Source organism: Terrapene carolina, unplaced genomic scaffold (genome assembly GCF_002925995.2).
Source record: "Terrapene carolina triunguis isolate 2854851 unplaced genomic scaffold, T_m_triunguis-2.0 Scaffold97, whole genome shotgun sequence".
Taxonomy (NCBI): Eukaryota; Metazoa; Chordata; order Testudines; family Emydidae; genus Terrapene; species Terrapene triunguis.
The window spans coordinates 452,786-473,972 of NW_020664448.1; the positions used below are offsets into that span (position 1 = coordinate 452,786).

At 48.9% G+C, this 21,187-nt stretch overlaps 1 protein-coding gene across 1 annotated transcript in view; it reads left to right on the forward strand.

The window, feature by feature from the left end:
• XRRA1 (X-ray radiation resistance associated 1) overlaps positions 1–16,371 on the forward strand; it is a 55,925-nt gene extending 39,554 nt beyond the window's left edge. Inside the window, exons 9-18 of the mRNA XM_026651701.1 lie at positions 984–1,243; positions 2,073–2,113; positions 4,810–4,947; positions 6,199–6,292; positions 7,557–7,675; positions 10,236–10,547; positions 12,126–12,303; positions 13,622–13,737; positions 14,681–14,786; positions 15,896–16,371. Coding sequence (XP_026507486.1) covers positions 984–1,243; positions 2,073–2,113; positions 4,810–4,947; positions 6,199–6,292; positions 7,557–7,675; positions 10,236–10,547; positions 12,126–12,303; positions 13,622–13,737; positions 14,681–14,786; positions 15,896–16,197 — 1,666 coding nt within the window. The 3' untranslated portion in view covers positions 16,198–16,371. The remainder of the gene's footprint in view (positions 1–983; positions 1,244–2,072; positions 2,114–4,809; positions 4,948–6,198; positions 6,293–7,556; positions 7,676–10,235; positions 10,548–12,125; positions 12,304–13,621; positions 13,738–14,680; positions 14,787–15,895) is intronic.
• The last annotated feature ends 4,816 nt before the right edge of the window (positions 16,372–21,187 follow it).

Below are 21,187 nucleotides of genomic sequence, written 5' to 3' on the forward strand. Positions count from 1 at the left end.
GTGAGTTGGCTAAGTGTTGTTATCCCCATTTTACAGGAAGGGAAATTGAGTCACAAAGCGGTGAAGTGTCTCATGCAAGATCACTCAGGCAGTCAGCGGCAGAGTTGGGACTAGAAGACAGGATACTGGGCTAGATGCACCTTTGGTCTGACCCAGTATGGCCGTTCTTATGTTCTCCTCCGATTCCTATTGCTGACAATCACTAGATTGTGTTTTTTTGCAAGCATTTTGGAACTGTAACTGGCCTAGAGGTGGTGGTTTGGTCTGAATTCAAAGAGATGCTCCATATGTTATTGTTCTTCCTCAGTGCAGACATTCCTGGCGTAGAATTTCATATTGTCTGTGAAGCTCTGAAGAGAGGTGGACGGCCAGACTGGGTTGGGACATGGGATTAGGTATCAGGAGCCCTTGATTTTATTTCTGTTTCTTCAACAAATTTCCTTTGTGACCCTGAACAAGTCAGTTAATCTCTTGGGCCTCAGCTTCCCCATCTGTCAGTTGGGGCTCTCATGCGTACCTTCCTCACAGGTTAAATTCATCAATGATTTTAAGCTGCTATGGAGGTACAAAGCATTGTTCTATTCTTACAGCAGGATCCCAATTACCCAAACCCCAGGATCAGCACCTCCTGATTTAACCAACTGCCAGCCCGTCTTCCTATCTGAGCCCAAATAACCGAACAAACGTGGGGTCACTCAGGCTACAGCGCCCAATCCTGCAAGACGCTGAGAACTCCCATAGACCCTCAGCACCTTACACAAGCGGGCCTGTGATTGTTACCTTAGCGTATTTCAGCATAGATGAAGAGCTGTGGGAGAAGCAGCTCTCTCTGAAACCTTCATGTTGCATTGTTATTGAGAAGTACAGCATCCACGGAGGCTCAGGGACAGTTTCCCACTCCAGGTGCTAGTAACAGGGCTTTGTTGCATATTGTGCAATAGTAACTTTCATTAGGCTTCACGGTCACTTCCTCTTCTGATCAGCCTGAAGCAGTTAAACCTGGACAAGAATGGGATTGCAGAGGTCCCTTACCTGCATCAAATGGAGAATTCCCAGTTCTCCCTCCACCCACAATCGGCAAAGATGGGCACCAAGGCAGAGTCATGCAGCTTTCCATCTAGATTCGGACAGAAGCACGAGCAGCCGCTGCAAGGTGGGGCAGGGTTGCAAGGCCAGCTGGTGACGGAGAAAGAGCAACTAGAATACTTAATTTTACAAAACCACCAGGATCCAGACAGGACAGGTAACAGCTCTGCCTTTCATTCCCAGCTCTCAGGGCCTGCTTCTCTTCTTGTTGAAATCAATGGGAACGTTGCCATTGATCTTAGTGGGAGAAGGATCAGGTTTCTTAATCCGCGGCTGAGCCTTTCCAGAGCCATGTATCAGAAACTGCATGCCGCGATTCAAACAGCAATACCATGGAGGATAGTATGTGTGTGTGTGTGTGTGTGTGTGTGTGTGTGTGTGTGTGTGTGTGTGTGTGTGTGTTATGGGGGAGGAGGGGAGAGACTGGTAACTCAGAGAGCGCCCTTCATTATGAGGTCAGACAAGGTCCCTTCTGGCCTTAAACATCTATATGGGGTGAAATCCTGGCCCCATTGAAATCAACAGCAAAACTCCCATTGACTTCAGTTGGGCCAGGATTTCACCAGTGGATTACAGTGCAACCAGCACACCCACTATGTTGAGGTCCTGATCCTGTGCCCTTGACATCAATGGATGTTTTGCCATTAGGCCCTGAGCAGTACTAATTGCTCTACTCGCTGGCAGACTCCGCCAGAGGCTGTGTTCGTCATGAAGACGGTCTCTTCCAGGCTCAGACTGACACTGCATGTATCCTTTCTGATTCCCCTAGTTATGGGATGGGCCAACACAAAACACAGCTCCATTATGATTTATTTATCATTTGTATTGTCACAGCGCCCAAGATCCCTTGTTATGGACCAGAACCCCATTGCGCTAGGTGCTGTACAAACAGAGAACAAAAAGGTGGTCCTGCCCCAAAGAGCTGACCATCAGAGTCCCATGCAGTTGTATTTAGAAGCCCGTGATTTGTTTGTGTTTTATTACAGAGGTTGTTTTCACTTCTGTCTCTCGAGAACCACCATTGCTGGTAAGAACTGTTTGCTGGCTTATAGAATCATAGAACTGGAAGGGACCTCGAGAGGTCATCTAGTCCAGTCCCTGCATTCAAGGCAGGACTAAGTATTATCTAGACCATTCCTGACAGGTGTTTGTCTAACCTGCTCTTAAAAATCTCCAATGAGATTATAGTCTAGGATGGACATTCCAAAGTTCTCCTCCTCGGGTTCTTCTCTTTAGGAGCATTAGCCTCTTTCTGCCTTATTCTTTAGAAGCCCTTCTGGGAATGCCAAGGCCTTAGCAGCCTGAATGATTTATGATCAGTAGCCTGGAGTCTTGTGCAGCTAATTTTCACATAACCTGTGAATGTTTCAGCTCTTAAATCTGCTGTGTACGTTTAAAATAAAGCTGTATGCCATTTTGGTGTATAGTGCTCCCTACACAGAGTGGAAGTGCGTTCTAACGATTTCAGTGTCAGGTTGAGCAGAATCCAGAGTTCTGTCCTACCACTGCCAGTTTCTTACTCTGTGATCATGGTCAGGTGACATAGGCCATAATTTGGCAATTGGGTGCCTGAAGTTAGGCTCTGAAATCCGTATTTAGGCACTTAAATCAGTGGCCAGATTTTCAGAGACGCTAAGCACCCACAACTCAGCTTCGCTCTCTCTCAGGTTATATCTATGCTTCAGGCTGGGGTGAAATTCCCACCTTGAGGAGACATACCCGCGCTAGCTCTGATCAAGCGAGCACGCTAAAAAGAATGTAGCTGCGGTGGTGTGAGCAGTGGGAGGGGCTAGCTGCCCTGAGTATGGACAGGTATGTATTTGGGATGGCTCACCCTTCCTGCTACTCGCTGTACTGCTGCAACGCTCAGTTTTTTGCATGCTAGCTCACTTAGCGCTAGCATGAGTATGTCGGCTTGAGCTTGGAATCACACCCCCAACTCCAGTGTAGAAGCATGTGTGCACGCACACACGTAGGAGAGAGAGTAGTTCTGATTCCATCCAGTAGGGGGCAGTTCATTACCCATTTGTATTTAAAAATTCTAGAAAATTCCACACAAAACTCCAGCATTAATGCAACATGCAAAAGCAAGTTCTCTCAAGGCTCCCCTGGCTCTAATGGATTAGTCTTCATTTAAAGCTGATTTAATGCACATTTCGGTTGCTGTTTAAATAACACATCTGGTCCTATGAACTATCCCAGCAGGAGCATTTTCTGAGGAAAAGACTCTCTGTTAATTTCTGCTACTCCCAGGCACTTACGCAGTGCCTTTCATGCAAAGGTCTCAACGGGCTTTACAAACACACAGCAGTGAGTGAGGAAAAAAAGTTAGTATTGTCACCAAAACGGTTGTGCCGTTCAGTGGTTGGGGCGGATTTTCCTAATATGATCATTCCACTCTCCTTTCAGGCAAGCTCTCATCAACAGTGATAAAATATTGAGATTTAATCCATCCTCATTAGACTTCAGGGTTAACACCTCCTTGAGACTGAGAAGGGTCTGTGATGGGGTGTTCACCCTGCAACAGCACTGAAGGGGTTCAGGTGATTCAGAAGGGCCCAATTAATCTTATTGGCCGCACCTGTGGGAGAGTCTGGCTTGATTGATAAGCACTAATTGAGGTGCAGGAGCAAGATGGGCTTGTATAAAGCCAGAAGTTGAGAGCAGACGGGGGCATCAGGAAGAGTCTACAGTTGCTCTCTGGGCACAGAAAGTTGGGTAGGCGGAAACCCAGTGAGGAGCAAAAACCCCTGGTATTCTGTCCCTGATGGAAGGGGTTTGTCCCGAGGAGTTGTGGGGAGAAATAGCCTGTGGAAGGCAGAGGAGGAAAGAGCAGCGAGGATTGATACTGTGCAGACCTTGGCTGCTGATTTTAGGGTCCCTGAACTGGAACATGGAGTAGCAGGCGGGCTCAGTTCTCCTACCCGCCACTGGGGAAGGGGCAGAGACGGGGAACTATAGAACGCTGCCTGAGACGGCCCCTGGGCAGATTGTCGGGTGGGACTTGGCTACCCTGGAAGGGGAAAACTGTATAATGACGTAGCCAGAGGGCTGAGTCACAGAGAGCACCCCAAGTCCTGGAGAGCCTGTGGGGCGAGCGAATGACGGACAGAAGGGGGCACCAATCCATGAGGAGGTGTCAGAGCAGGGAGTGAAACCCGTTACAGGGCCGTTCACACCTCTGATAGCTATTGGTTTCCAGGCTAGCTGTAGGCTCAAGCAGAGATCACAGCAGTGGCGTGTTTGGTTCCTATCTTGAAGGTTTTCAATACAACTATAAGGTTAGAGTTTTAATTTATTTTAAATGAACGCTGAGATTCTGGAGCAGAAGATGCAATCAGCAGGGGAAAGTACCAGCTCGCTGTGCTGCCTGGAGCCAGGCCAATATGAACCTTGTAGATATAATAACGGCAACACACCTGACCTGTTACAAATGGGGAAACTGAGGCTCTGAGAGGTTAAGTGATTTGCCCAAGATCTCGCAGTGAATCAATGGCAGGCATGGGGATGGAACCCAGGCGTCCTGAGGCCTAGTCCTCAGTGGTAACCATTAGGCTTCGTGCATTCTCTCTTTCCTACTTGGTTCCATTCCATGAGTACTTTGCTGGTCTTCAGCGAGTGTGGACTTTTTATGGTAATTGGACTGGATTTAGATGTCACCATGTCCTGGAGATTCCCCTGCGGCAGCTCTGTCTGTCTCACTATTCCCCCTCTTTCTGTAAGGATATTTTCATGGAGGGAAACGACCATTCATGTCTCGCCAACTCTGGGACTCTCCCTGCCAGTTCCAGGAACACTTTGAGCCAGGAGTTTACGCCCCCCCTTCCGGAACTGCGCTATCTGAGCCTGGCCAACAACAAGGTGAGTCAGCCCGTGTGGTTACAGGCTGGTGCTGTCCGTAATAGTCAGGGCGAAATCTGGGCCTGTCAGGGGACAGGGGAGCCATTATTTTGCAGCTACATGCAACCCCTTGGTATGCTTTCTTGGTGGAACTGGAAATACACTCACCACGGAGACTTGCCGTGGCCAGCTGTGTTCTGCTGTACCATGGGACTGTAAGAAACTTGGAAACCTCTGTCCCCTTGTTCTGTCCTAGACACTTGCTGTCCCCAGTGACTCCACTCCTGGCCTGGTGGCAGGCTCTAGGATTGAGGCTGTAGAAGGCACTGGGAGGCAGAGGTAGGGCCTAGGGCTGGAGGCACTGTGCCTGCCTCTGGGGGTGCTGGAGCAGCACAGGTTGGAGTGGTCATTGCTGCACCTTTGAAATTAGTGGGCTCCAGCTGCTGACTGCTAGTGGGCGCAGAAGGGCGGGCGCATAGGCCACCCCTGCCCTGCCTCCTCTGAAGCATCTGGCACTGCTGGTGGTCTCTGTGCTCGGAGTGTGGGATTGGGTTGTGCCAGTGCCTGGTGCAATGGAGGGTACCTTCCCCTTCCACCCCCACGCACAATCAGCTGTAGTAGCAGAGTAGTACTAAGACATCACCGATCTAAGGGTGGTAGAGTGATCCAGTCTGGCCCTCTCTCTTGCCTGGCTGCTACCTGAGTGCTGGATCTTCCTGGTCAGACTGCAGGATGGCTGATGCTCCCGGGGAATCTGCCCGGGGAAAGCCTGATGTAAATGGAATTGTTGTTCATCTTGTTATAAATTATGATTGCAGATACACCCTCCTCTTTGCTATGGAGGTGTGGCTCATTGAGACTACACTTCCCAGCATGCATTGTTCCAGGCTGATCCGAGCTGCTGGACTGTGAGAAATGAGGGCGAGCTTTGCCCCTCAGAGAGCATTTTTTCACCCATAGATCTCCAAGCCCTTTACAAAGGAGAGCCAGAATCATCATCCCCGTTTTGCAGATGGGGAAACTGAGGCACAGAGCTGTGAAGTGACTTTTCTAAGGTCACCCAGTGCCGGAGCTGGGAATAGAACCCAGGGTCTCCTCAGTCCCAGCGCAGTGCTCTACCCACTAGACAGCACAGTCCTCTCTGTCCCCAAACTGCTGCCTCAGGGATTCAGACCATCGGGTCCCTTTATGATGACAGTAAAATCTGAATCAAAGAGAGCGCCTCAGCGCACGCAAGCAGGGAGTGCTGTGGCTTTGTATTTTATCTTGCAGATCAAAAACGAGGAGGACCTGCTAGCCGTGGCTCTCTTTCCCTCTCTGACGGAGCTGACGTTCCATAGCAACCCCCTGACCACCCTCAGGAGCGGTACGGGACCAGCCAGGATCCCTGAGGGGTCTGGCCCTTTAAGAAGAAGGGAAACCTGCAGGGCCTGCTCCTGCTCCCTGGGAGTCAGTAACAAAACTCCCCTTGAGGTGCAGGATCCATCCATTGCTCCCCGGTGCTGCTCATTTGGAAAAGGGGCTATTTCCACACACTGCTCCAGCGCCCGTTGTTCTGACAGCTGGCACGGACACAGGAGTGGAGGTGTTAGAGCTGCTGTTACTTTAAACCGCCGGCTGCCTGCTCAGATCAGGGAGAAATCCCGCTGGCCTTAGTCTCTGTGACGTCACCAGGGCGATATGCAGGTTTTCAGTGTCCTGGGCCAGTGACGTCTCTTGGGAAGGGTTGGCAGGATGCACCATTGCCCACCAAGACTAGCCTGTTACAGCCCTTGTGCTCTCCTGGACTCTGCTTCTGTAGCTTTAAGCCTCTCCAAAGGTTGCAGGGAGGAGGCAAGGCCTAGCCTATGCCCACACAGCAGCCTGGGGGGAGCAAGCCCTGCCAAATCTAAGGGCTGGTCTACACTGGTGGGGGGGGGGTGTCGATGTAAGATACACAACTTCAGCTACGGGAATAGCGTAGCTGAAGTCGGCGTATCTTATTTCGACTTACCTCCCGTCCTCATGGTGCGGGATCGACGGCCGCGGCTCCCCCATCGACTCCGCTTCCGCCTCTTGCCCTGGTGGAGTTCCGGAGTCGACGGGAGTGCGTTCGGGGATCGATTTATCGTGTCTAGACGAGACGCGATAAATCGATCCCCGATAGATCCATTGCTACCCACCGATCTGGCCGGTAGTGTGGACGTACCCTAAGGTGTGTGGAGCTGGAGCTTAAGGGAATTAGGTGCATGACTCCACTGAGTTTCCGGGAGTTGGAAACCGAACTCCTTTAGGTTGCTATGCTTAGAGCTCCCGTCTCCTAAGTCCCATTGCAGTGACCGATCAGCTGCTTCTTGCTGATAGCACAGTGAGGACTGGGACAGTCCATCCCCAGCTGCTGCGTCTCGGCGTGGCTCAGTGGAGCGATGCTGATTTACACCAGCTGAGGATCTGCCCCGATGCTTTTACACATTAAAGCTTCAATCCAGCAGCAACCGCTGGAAGCCAGAGGAGGTGCTGGCTCATTGTCCCACTGCATGAGTCAGTCCAGCCCCTGCTAGCCTGGAGAGCCTTGTCGTGGAACTTGCTTTCTACTGCCAGAGTGCCGGGACAGATACAGCTGATTTTAACGCAGTCCCCTTGTTTGGCAGGTGATCCACCTTTGCTAACCAGTTTCCTTCAGCACAGACTGGGGATTAAGCTAATTAGAAGAAAGATTTCAAAACTGGAGAAACCACACATCTCTATTCCAGTCAAGGCCAATAGGAAGGTATGAGAAGATCAGCGTGGTAAACGCAGCCTTGGTCCCAGTGAAGTCAGTGCCAAACTCTCATTGACTTGCATGATTCTGACCGCTCCTTGCTCCCTAGCACCTGGCTGACCCGGCATTTCTAATCACTAGACAATCTTCAGGGCGCAAACCATTAGCGCTAGTCCTGTTACCTATTCAAAGAACATGTACACGAAGAATGGTCCAATTATTGTGGCCTCCCCAGTGGTACGTCTGATCCACCTCCAACTCTTAACAGCGTAGGAGGAGTTCACATCAGCCCAAACCAAACACTGCAGCAAAAAGTTGCAGTACTGATGGAATGGTGTTTCTCTGGCAGAAAGCTGGAGCTGCGTGTTGTTCTGGGTGGTGGAGCGAAGGACAATCCTCACCCACCAACCACTAATGATATGGTTTGAAGCTACACACAAGCTGTTTGTTCATGCCAAATATAGTCAAGGTATTGATATCAGTAGGCACAGAGAACTATGACAGGCTCCTAGCCCTGGTGAATTTACAACCCAAAGAGTTTACTGTCTAAATAACATACAATCCGTATCATGGCCCCAGTTTAACAGAGCACTAAAGCACATGCTTAATTTTAAGCAAGTGTGGAATCCCATCTCTATTAAGCACTGCAACCGGGTAATGTGACTTTCAATATAATTACATGGGGCCACTCCATGTAGTGAACCCTGCAGAGCATGCGGGACCCGACCCTCAAGTGAGAGGGCTTTGGAGGAGCACAGACGTCTCCATCCCATGGATCCAGGAGATCCGTAGAGATGGGCACCCCCTGATATATGGAGGCAGGAGCTGGTCTGCATGAATGACTGCTGCCCTGCTGGCCCCTCTTTCCTCCTGGCACACGCTTCATAGATTGTAAAGCCAGAAGGGACCCTTATGATCTCATAGTTTCACCTTGTGTGTAATGCAGGCCACAGACTTTCTCCCCATGATTCCTGCTCTGTGGCTCCAGCAGGGTCTGAACTGCCGTTGGCAAAGTCTTCCTATGGCTGCTCAGTAGCAGGTGGGGGACTTCCAGGAGTTAAGGATGCATCAGACATGATTTACTCCTGCCTGCATCTCTTGCAATAATGAATAAACTTCCCCTGGATGTCCAGCAAGGGCTGCTTCAGCCCGACATTTGCAGTGTCCAGCAAGTGCATCGCCAGGGAGTTGACTGAAGACAGTTTGCTTCCCAGACCCTGGCAGAGCCTAGGGGGAGGGATAGCTCAGTGGTTTGAGCATTGGCCTGCTGAACTCAGGGTTGTGAGTTCAATCCTTGAGGGGGCCACTTAGGGATCTGGGGCAAAATCAGTACTTGGTCCTGCTAGTGAAGGCAGGGGGCTGGACTCGATGACCTTTCAAGGTCCCTTCCAGTTCTAGGAGATAGGATATCTCCATTAATTTAACCTGGCCTGGGAGCTGTAGAATAAAAACATTCCAGTGATAATGGCAGCTAAATTCTGCTGTGGCTGAGCGAACATATCCCATGGATTGCTCTGGCCTTTAGGGATGGGGCTCAGTTATTATAACCAGCTTAAAAATGGATCAAGGTGCAGCGAAGGGCTACTAGGATGATCTGAGGAATGGAAAACCTACCTTACGAGAGGCGACTTAAGGAACTTGGCTTGTTTAACATGACCAAGAGAAGGCTGAGGAGAGAGATGATTCCTCTCTATAAATACATCAGAGGGATAAATACCAAGGAGGGAGAGGAGTTCTTTATGTTAAGCCACAATGTGGACACAAGAACCAATGGATATAAACTGGCCATCAAGAAGTTTAGGCTTGAAATTAGGTGAAGGTTTCTAACCATCAGAGGAGGTGAAGTTCTGGAACAACTTTCCAAGGGGAGCAGTGGGGGCAAAAAACCTAACTGGCTTCAAGACTGAGCTTGATCAGTTTATGGAAGGGATGGTATGATGGGACTGCCTACAATGGTGTGTGGCCCATCGGCGACTGCCAGTAGCAAAAATCCGCAACAGCTGGAGATGGGACACTAGATGGGGAGGGCTCTGAGTTACTACAAGGATTCTCTCCCAGGTGTCTGGCTGGTGGGTCTTGCCCACATGCTCAGGGTCTAACTGATTGCTCTATTTGAAGTCAGGAAGGACTTTCCCCCCAGGACAGATTGGCAGAGACCCTGGGAGGTTTTTGCCTTCCTCTGCAGCATGGGGCAGGGGTCACTTGCAGGTTTAAACTAGTGTAAATGGTGGGTTCTCGGTAACTTGGAGTCTTTAAATCATGATCTGAGGACTTCAGTAACTCAGCCAGAGGTTAGGGGTCTATTGCAGGAGTGGGTGGGTGAGGTTCTGTGGCCTGCAATGTGCAGGAGGTCAGACTAGATGATTACAATGGTCCTTTCTGGCCTTAAAGTCTATGAGTCATACCCTGATGCTGATGTTGCCTGTGTCTGCATTCAGGCCCTGCCTACACACACACTTTATTTAGTAATGCCACCGCCCTTTCCAGGATGGGTCAGAAGTCCTATAGGGCGCTCAGTATTTGTCAGGGCTTAGAGAGCTCTGGAGGATCACCTTTACTTCTCTTCCAGGTAACATCACATGTCCCAAAGGTTCCAAAGCAGCCGCTGATGCTAGAAGCGCCTCTTGAGTCCTCCTTTTGGAAACTCTGGTCGGATACAGAGCGGGGTAAACTAGAGGAGTCTGAGGAAGGATCACATAGGTTGAGCCTGTCTGATCCTCTGCCGCCGATCAGACCATCGTCAGCACAGCAGCACCAGGAGCCTTATGATGACGCCAAAATGCTTGGTAGCCACAGGGAGGTGCCAGAGAAAGAGAAATGTGATTCCAAGCTTGGGCCTGACAGTGCTGGAGATGACATTGCATTGTTCTTTCTGACTCAGGTGTGTGAGCGTGTACTGTGTGTCTGCCTAGTATTAAGCCAGCCTCACGTGTGAATTCATGAGTGAATTATCTGGCATTCGAGAACCAAAGGCTCATCCAGACATGCTCAGACGATGGAAATGACCTTTGTTTTCTAAAAGAAGAAAGCCTGGCATGCATGTAACTGAAGGTTATTATTCATAATTCTCCATCAACAAGCCAGCTGGAAATAGAAAGTCCAGCAGGAACAAGTACAACTACATGCACGGCTGGGGTGTTAGCGGAAATCAAAAATCAGTTCTCTACTTTCCCAGTCATGATTGCATTTATAAAGGTAACTTGGTTGCAGGTGGACTAGATGGTTAGGCGCTTGGTAGCTGACTATAGAACCTTGCCCTTGCAGTTACTGGTTTAAATTCAGCCCATGTCATCAAAAATCATTAATGTCTAATGGCTCTTTGCTGATGTGTGTGAAACGAGTTGGTTGTTGCTTTTCTCTTCCCACTGGGAAAGTGACCACATCACAAAAACCATTGGCACCAATTGATTCCCTTATTAGAAGTCTCAGCAGAGACCACATTCAAGAGACTACGTGTGCATGGAAACTGAATTCCCACCTCTCCTCTTGAGATGTTGGCCCAGATCTGGACTGAGGTGCATTGGCTGGGCAGAATGTTGAAGTTCTTATTAGTTAGTTGGATTGCAGTAACACCTACAGGCCCTAATTGTGCTGGGCACTGTATGCACACGTACAAAACCGTCCCCAACCACAGAGCTTCCAATCGCTGTAGGCCACTTCCTATTTCGCACCTGGCCTAGGGATAGACTTCAGCCTGCTGAGCGCTGGTTGGTACCTTTCATGGCACCAAATTCCCTTTCAGAAGTGACGAGGGCAGCTTTCCAGACACCCTGTCCCCGAAATGTAGCCCTCACATTGGGTATGCGAGTAAACGTGGTTAAAGCTGAGTGTTCCGAGAGGGAATGTGGTCTAGTGGTGAGAGCAGGGTGCCAAGCACCAGCACTGCTAACTTCTGTTCCCAGCATTTCTAGTGACTCTCTGTGTGACAATGAGCAAACTCCCTATTGGTCTTCGGCCGGGTCTGCACCAGGATTTTTCCGATCTGGAATGCCCAGTGATGGAAACAATCACGTAGACAGGGCTGAGATGAGCTCAGGTGTGGTTACTACCTATTGTTTAACCTTAAGGTTGGATTGTGGTAAGAAGAACTAAGCAGGTCTTAGCCTTGTCTGAAAAATCCCCGGTTAGCAGGGATAATACAGGCTTCTCCAGGGGTGTGGCAGGTAAATTAACGCTTGGAGAGTGTGATGATATTAGAAGCTATACTTTAATTATGAAATATTATTATTACAATGCATTCAATTAGGAAATCTCGATGCATCAAATTTGGATGTTTAGAGGCAATTTCTACCCTCACTTGAGCCCGAGTACCCCGAGGGGCTAGGGCGTTGCAGTTGATGTAGCTGGTAGAATTCGTCTCTGAGAGATCTACGTCCGATCTAGAGTTTGGGTGGGGTAAAGGCAGGTTTTGGGTGAGTTGCTTTGCCTGTTGTAAATCTTTTCCCCTGGATGTCTGAAGCTGGATGATGCGGATGACATCCCCAGCTCCGTTTGGAGACATGAACTGGAGGAAAGACAAGGGAAAAGGAAACACAAGCCCAGGACGTTGGGCAGCTGCACATATATTCCCACGAAATATAAAGGCTATGAAGAATTGCTCCGTGTGAAAACTGACCCTGAGTTCATTGAGCCAGTGGGTAAGTCAGGAAAACTAATTTCTCTTGCTCAGAAATGCTTGTTCTGCAGGTCAGATGAGCTGATCGGAAACGTCCCTTCTGACCTTGAAACCTCTGAATCTGAACCTGCCTTTGAACTTTAGGTTAGCAGGTGTAACTGGGAATCTGAACAGTCAGTGGAAAGGACCATGTTCCTAAAGTGCCCCTCTCTGCCCCTGAGCAACGTTGGTCTTAGACTGGTGCCTTTGGAGTTTTCCACAATAAGGGTAACGTTCACCCCGGGCATGGGGCCAGTACATGGTCTTTGTGTCACGTAAGTCCCTCTCAGCCCTAAGAGGCTGGCCCTGAAGCAGGGGTGCATTCTGGGTAAGTGGAGTGAACCAGATCCTCCTCTGGCCCAGAATCTTATGCATATCTTTGCTCTGAAAGGCCAATTCCTTTGTCTAGTTCGGTACAATTCAGTCTGCCAGCTTCTGAGCCACCCAAGTAGGAAAAAACAGCGGTTAGTGCTGGCAGAGCCAGCAGGAGCTAGAGGGCCCTGTACTGCTGCAGGGTCTCATACCTCAGTCTGAGACCCCGGCCACCTGGAGCCAGTGAAGAACCCATGGCCCGTTTTGTAAGCAGAGGGGCATTAGGCTTGGTGTCCTGGGTAAATTCCTGCTCCCCAGGTTCCCCTGCGCTTTCAGCTGGCTATGGTATTCTCCACTTCCTGTGAAAAATCCTGTTCTCTCCCAGGCCGGGCTGATTGCGGTTCTGATCCATGCAAGGGACGTATTGTTTTTTATTGCCAACTGCACCCTGAGCCGGGTGTCTGACTGGCCTGCCCGAGCTGAAGCTCCCGTCTCTGTTTGTTTGTTTGTTATGTGCCAGTGACCAGCAGAAGAAATTGTGTGTATTCCCAGCCCAGACAGGTCTCCAGTGGCTGCCTTGACCCCGTACCGCACTTCAGGCTACAAAGCAATTGGGGCAGTGCCGTTTTCTCATTGGCTAGCCAAAGCTGAGGTCCAACTTGCCCTTGGGAACGTTACCCTTGGGAACAATCATTCTTTAGCCTGTGTCGAACCTGGCGTATAGTGTGGATTTTAAATAGGGGCCGAGTCCTACTCCAGAATGGGCCGTCTTTGAGTGGTGAATGAGGTATATAGTCCTACAGTGTCTTGGGTACATAGCTTGTAGATCCATTGGTTAATGGCAGTGTGATGAAAGCAGCTAAAGAGGATTTCTTACCTGATTAATATGGGAAGGCTCTTTGAAGAGGTCGGTAAGTGCTAAGTGTTACTGTAATTGTCAGCCGCAGCAGGGGGTTGCCTCAGACACACCTATTTCCCTTTGTTCCTAGGAATGCAGCAAAACGTCCAGGCGCTGAGGCGTGCTCTGAAACAGCCCCTGGTGTATCGTGACTCGAAGGCAAGGCTCGACAGTGTGCAGAAGCCGTATGTGCCCAGAAAAAAGAAGGTAAAACATTTAGGCTTTGATGGCAGAACAGTTATTTTTGTTCTCTGTCTATATCTGGAACCAGAACTGTGGATTCAACCCCTACCAAACTGGGCTCAGAACTTGGTAATGGACTCGAATGGAAGCCCTAGAGTTGAATGTCCCCCCAGTCAGGTCTGGGTCAGAATTTTGTATCCCTGAGCCATCTCTTATTAAATCCTTCACCTCTCTTCATGGCAGGCTCCAAAGTTTTGGCCCAGTGCTATCAGATGCCTTCTAGTCTAAGCGAGTGGTTCCCATCTCCCGATATGTCGCGTGACAGGCTTCGGAGTCTGGTACAATAAGCTTCCCTTATTCCTGACTGAAGAGTTTCTGTTCAGGGCCCCAGCCTATTGCTCATCCTTGCCTTTCGTTCCGTTGGGTGGACTCTTTCTCCACCACGGACCATGGCATGCTCCAGACCCCCACCTTGCCATTACAAAATCATTCCAAGCTTAAGCGTGGCGTGTTGCGGGCAGTTTGAATGGGAACTTTTGGGCATGGGCTCACCCCCACTTAATCTGGTACCTGGGCACAGTTGCCCAAAAAGGTTGGCAACCATTGGTCTATGGTTTATTGAGGAACTGTCCATCTCCAAAATGTTGACAGTAGCCCACCAGGATGGGTAGATGCTACGGAGTAAATTCTTACATTGCAGTAGAATGATGTAAGAGCCACGCTACTCTGTAATTGCACATCGCACAGCATTTTAGGTACAAAGGGCAACTGAGAAACATGGACCTGACATAGATTGGCACGTCTGAGACATGTCTATGACCAGCTTTGCTCATACTGAGTCGAGCACTTAAAACGGATAGGCCATGTTTCCAGTGAAAGCGCAGCTTGCCAAACATTGCAGGGCAGGGTAGGAGGATAGTGGACATGGACCATCACACTTGCTCGTCATTGTCTGCTTTCCTTGTAGATGGGAAAGCCACCAGGCCCTCCGTCTCAAAAGACTAAAGCCGAGGTGCTGGAAGACATCCTCCTAGCCATGAGAGGCAACATGAACATCATAGAAGTTCCACTAGGTATTTCCCACCCCCTGCATTTCTGCTCACTTGCATGCAAAGATTGTGATAGGACAGACCTGTGCAGAGGTTGGAAACATCTGCATTGTGATGTATTTGAAATTCAATGTGTGTGGTCCAGTGACTAAGGGCACTGGATTTGGAAGTCAAGTTACCTATGTTCCACCCTTGAATTTTTGACAGTGACTTATGGGTGACCTTGGAAATGTCCCTTATCCGTGCCTCAGTTTCCCCATCCCTCTAGGAGGTGCTGAGAAGCCTGTAGAAGCTGACAGCACTCAGCATGTTATAGAATCAGACCCACGACAGCCAGCGTGTGCACGGTCCTCCTTGATGTGAACCAGGAACTAATCATGAACTGGGCCCTGCTGCCCTCTGTTTCCTTAAACTAAATGGAAAATGGCTTCCCAAAGTGGAAAAGTACAAAAGCTGGTAGTGACCAGAGTGTAGCTTCCGGACTAGCCGAGCACTTCCCGCTGCCGGTTAAACAACACAAGCCAAGCAGAGGCACCGTGTTCAAATTTCCATTCTGAAGTCCATTTGTTCAGGTTCTATAAATAGAATAATCCTTAGAACGGGGGCCACAGCATCAAGCCCTGTAACTGACCTTCACCCCACTCCTGTACTGCAGTCAGCCCCATTTGACAGAGGAGGGAAACAGAGGCAAAGGGAAGTGACTTGTCCAAGGCCAGGCGAGTTGGGATTTGAACTCAGGAATGCCAGGGTCCCAGTCCAATACCTAGGCCATTCTCTAGCTCCAGAGCAGAACCTTTCATCCTCTACGGTTTGTTTGTGCTTCCGCCGCATCAAAACCTAACGTGTGAAGAAGCGGTCCCGTTTGGAAGTGGTTTAGTGAGAGAGGTTCTCCAAACAAGGTAGCTGGTGTCCAGCTATCTATGGCCTAAACCAGTTTTACTGCATGGGCCCAATCCGTGCAGTCCCTGTTGCCTACAGTAGGAGCTGCGGCTGAGTTCCGAGCATAGGATCAGACCCGACAACGTTTTCTGTATCAGAGATGGGAGGGAAGCAGTAAAGATCAAAGTCAGTGAGATTTTAAAAGACCAGTTCCAGGGGAAACATAGTGAGATCATGCTTCTGATCTTCCCCAGTGTCTGTTTTGCGAAAGAAGAAATCCAACCGGAAGGAGTATCAGGAGGCTCTGGGGTTGATGAAGGAATTCCACAAGAAGTACAAGGCTGCTTTGGCAACTTCCAATAAGGCGATTTGCAAGGAGAGTGTGAATATCCCAGAGCTGGGGCAAAGCCCAACTCAAGACACTTTTGTCGAGATCGAGGAAAGTACATCAGACTCTCTGCCTCAGGACACGGATGAGAGCGAGAGCCTTCAACATTACCTATCACTGGAGAAAAGTTCATCTCGTAAGGGGAGCGTAGTGACATTTGCTTTGTAAACTGGCCTGTGGAGAACAGGAACTTCCCAACTTTTGTGTTTCTTTCTAGATAGATTTTTGAGTTAGTTTTATAACGAGGTTAGTGCACTTGTAGTAGCGAGGGTTGAAAATGCAGCACAGTGAAACGGTTTGTGTGTAACATGCCAGTACAATTGTGCTCACTTGAGTCCACATAGTTACAGCTGCAATCAGTGAAATAAACAAATCGCTCACAAAACACCTGGTCCGTTATTGCCCTGCTGCTGCCAACGGCGAGGCGTCTGCCGCTGTAACGTGGTTATTCTGAAATACGGAATCACATGCGGCAGGTGCGCAGACAGCTGGCACACTGCAGTGATTGACGGGGCCCAGTGTAGCAGAAATCCTTTCATCTCTAGATGGGTAACAGCAAGGGGGCTAAAGGCACTCAGGGACTGCACAGTATGTGGGTGGGTGTCCTTTATAAAGTAGTGAAAACAGAGGGAAGGGCAACAAATGGAGCTAGTTTCACATGTTGCCATTCTAACTTCAGCTCATCTTAACAGATCATTAATTAACCCTGCCCGGTTAAATTTACGTGGACAATGAGTTCTCTTCCCATGCCGCTCACACCTCAGACTACCCAGTCCACATGGATTCTGGACCTAGGAAACTAACGCATTAAAGTACTCGTATTTCTAGCATAGATAAACAAGGTGAGGATTCCACTCCCCGTAACTGAATCATTCTGAGCTAGGATTAGGTAAGAACTCAAGACAAAATATTAAAACAGTTTCTAAGCAAAACATTATACTCCAGCGCATGCATTTTTGGCATGTGTTTCATGGGTCACACCTGTAGCATAACCCCTCAATCATGCACCTGCTTATTGGTTGTGTCTCTCAGTCTTTTCCAGAGCAGCAGGGGGGCTGTATTTGTGAAACATGTGAATCTGATACACTTGCCTTAGAACTGAAGAGTGTAACTCAGGTCACTGCTGGAAGCTCATCCAGCGTTCAGCTTTTAAAACAAGTTACTAGCCATTCGCTCCTACGGTGCAAGTACAGCTGCTGCTGAGGTCACCTTGCCTTGGAGTACAGCAATAGCCCAAAGAGATTTAAAAACATTCTACATGGCTCAGAATTGAGTTAGGAAATCAGTGTGTGGGCTTCTTTAAAAGTAAAGCCCTTCCCCTCAACTCCAGAGGTGCAGTGGCAGGGGAAGGAGCACCATTGTCAATCAGTAACACCCATTGCTACAGTGGCTGTGGAGTTGTTACAGACCCGGTTGCAGCAGTTTGACTGCCCGAATGGGCTGTGTTCGTGGTTGTACTGAAGTACTTGGTGCAGCACTCATCAATGCAAAGACTCATTTTCCTGTAAGAGGCAGATGTTTGACAGAAACAAGCACAGGGCTTGTGGGAAGTGACTGGGGGAGGAATGATGAAAAGAACCAGAGTGGCAGTGGGGGCCAAATCCAGCCCTGAAGGAATTCCAGGGCAGTTGGGCTAATTTACCTAAACAAACTCAAAATGGTGAGAATGCTCAACATGTGCAGTGTGGAAAGACTGTAAACCCCCTTGAAGGGGAAGATACTATTTCCGCTCGGCCAGCTGAGCCGGCAATACTGCATCCAGGGCTGGTGGCCACCTTTTAAAGGGGACGTTGAAAAGTTGGAGCGAGCACAGAAGAGCCATTAAAAATGATTTACGGCGTGATGAGAGAGCATAATCTGTTTAGTTTATCAAAAAGAACAAGAGGGGACTTAATCAGAGCATAGAAACACCTTCACAGAGAAGAGGAGAGCTACTAAGCGCTCTTTTAATCAAGCCGAGAAAGGTGTAACTACCACCAGTGCCCCCCTGCAGCCTGAGTGAGCGAGCAAGCGTGCGTATATCTGGATCTGGGCCAGCAGAAGAAAGAAAACCTTGGCCCCTTTAAGGATTGCTCCCCTCTCACCTCCTTGTGGGCACTCTGGTGCTGGCTGGACAGAACATAGACTGTTGGCTCCCACAGTAGCAAGGGAAGGTTTAGAAGCCTGCCACCGTGCCAGGGGGCAGCATTCTGTAGAGAAAAGCTCCCCCCACGCTTGGGATCAGAACACCAGGTTTCTGAACTTTGCAGGGGGTGGGGGTGGGAGGGGGAGAGGGGATGCTAGTTGCCTGTTGCAGGCTGGATACCTTTCTGGAAGAGATACTTTAGCCAAATTATAGGGCTCAAGCCAGGGCTAACTGGGTGAAATTCTGTGGCCTGGGTTAAGCAGGAGGCCAGCCTAGATGATCTAAAGGTCTCTTCTGGGCTTGGACTCTATGAAGTGTAAGGTGATGCACTTAGGGATGATGAACAAGAATTTTAGTTATAAGCTGGGGACGCATCGGTTGGAAGTAACGGAGGAGGAGGAGGACCTCGGAGTCCTGGTTCATCGCAGGATGACTATGAGTCGGCAATGTGACGTGGCTGTGAAAAAAGCTAATGCGGTCTTGGGATGCATTAGGCGAGGTATTTCTAGTAGGGATAAGGAGGTGCTGCTTCCGTTATACAAGGCACTGGTGAGACCTCATTTGGAGTACTGTGTGCAGTTCTGGTCTCCCATGTTTAAAAAGGATGAACTCAAACTGGAACGGGTACAGAGAAGGGCCACTAGGATGATCCGAGGAATGGAAAACCTGTCGTATGAAAGGAGACTCGAGGACTTGGTTTGTTTACCCTAACCAAAAGAAGGCTGAGAGGGGATATGATTGCTCTCTTTAAATATATCAGAGGGATAAATACCAGGGAGGGAGAGGAATTATTTCAGCTCAGTACTAATGTGGACACGAGAACGAATGGATATAAACTGGCTGTCGGGAAGTTTAGGCTTGAAATTAGATGACGGTTTCTAACCGTCAGAGAGGTGAAGTTCTGGAACAGCCTTCCGAGGGAAACGGTGGGGGCGAAAGACCTCTCTGGCTTTAAGATTAAGCTTGATAAGTTTATGGAGGGGATGATTTGATGGGATAACGTGATTTTAGTCAATAGGTCAATAACGTGCCATCGCAGGTAATTAGTATCAATGGTCAATGCGGGTCTGGCTGGAGAATCTTGCCCGCATGCTCGGGGTTCTGCTGATCGCCATATTTGGGGTCGGGAAGGAATTTTCCTCCAGGGTAGATTGGCAAAGGCCCTGGAGGTTTTTCGCCTTCCTCCGCAGCATTGGGCAGGGGTCGCTTGCTGAAGGATTCTCTGCGACTTGAAGTCTTTAAATCATGATTTGGGGACTTCAACAGCAGAGTCAAGAGAAAGAATTATTCCAGGAGTGGGTGGGTCAGCTTTTGTGGCCTGCATCATGCGGGAGGTCAGACTAGATGATCATAATGGTCTCTTCTGACCTTAAAGTCTATGAGTCTATGAATCTATACCTTAGCATAGGAAGTGTTCCAATGGCCCGACTCCAAAACCCTCCTCCTCCATCTCATCTCTGCAGCCAGGGTTGGCTCCTGTGTGGGACGGCTGCTGGGCATTAGAAGGACCTCGGTAGAGCCCGTCTTTTATTCTCCTCCCACCTTGCTGCAGTTATCCTTGACTCTACAGCAAAGGTTCTTGTTCTCAGCTGTATTGCTACTGGTGATTGTACCTGCCTCTGCTCCCCGACTGCAATGGGAACAGAGTAAGACTATGGCAAATGCCAGCCCTGTGAGCCATGGAAGCCCTGGCTGCACTACAAAAACAGCAGTTCAGCTCTTCTACTGTTAGCAAGGGGAGGGGGCCCTCACCTACACAGGCAAAACTTCGGGCTGTTTGGACTCACAGTGTCATTATCTCAGCCCAGTCCCACCCTCAGAGCTCTCATCTGCCACTTACCACGTGCAGGCCAACCACCCCCACCCCCGCTTTTCCTGGCAGCACTGGCCAGATGGTTACTTCAGTACATGAAGAACATGTTTTGCTATGCAAACTTGTACAGGCTGGGGCTGTAACAGGTTAGAAAAGACACAGGGACGGGCTTGCTCGTTTTCATGTACGGCAACTTCAGAAAAAAAACAGGTAATTCACTACAAGAACCTTGCTTTATTCTATTTTAACTTCTGCCTTGGTCCTAGGATTAGAGCCCTCTTCTCTGCTGTTCAAATGTACAAGATATCTGTATGACTGACACAGGTGTCGTTTGGGAATTTTTCATTCTGCTTGAAATAACAGAAGCCACAGTCTGATAGAACCATGTCCCCACATGTTATTTTACCCACACATTATACACATGCAAGTAAATAAGCTTTCAGTAAACTTCGATGTGTTTTATAATGTTCTGATGAAGCCACAGTGGTTCATCTGAGGCCCTAAATGACCTTTTGTCTTTTACTGCACTGGTTTTTGAACAGCAAGTTGAGGATACACCAAAGCACAATAATTTAAAGCATACTGGAAAAAATGTAGCAACATCTATATTTGTTTTAAACAGTTTGACAGTAAACACCAGAAAACCAGGCATACACATGATCCCATCAGTTAAACGATTTTTTCTTTGCATAGTGAATAGCTAATTCTCTGTTTGATGCGTTGCAGTGTTTTAAAGATACGGGGAAGAAAACAGTTTGCATCAAACTCATGTACAACATGGAGAGAGACCGTTCCGGTTTCTGAGCTACAGTTCAATCAGCGGACATGGCACAGTTTTGAGCTCATTGTGAAGATCTACCAAAGATCCCATAGAGCTCGATCAGTGACTTGCTGGACCTTCATGTCCACATGCAAAAGTTGAACAAGGAATGGTCTTTAGTTTTCATCTCTCGTCCCCTTTAAAAATCGGAAAAGATTGGTTTTGATGAAATATTTTCCCACTGCACAGGACAAGCTCCTTATCAACCTTTCACTTGAAAGCTAGAAGATGGCAAAGAGGTCCGGAAAGTCCAGCAGAGAGTACTGCAGGGCTATCTCCTTGACGCATGGCTAAAGGCCTGGTTTTAAAATCAGTTATAGTCTTTAAGGCTTCTATCTCCCCTTTGCTTTCATTGACAAAAGACAAAGAAGCACTTGATTAAGCTGTACTTCAAGACTAA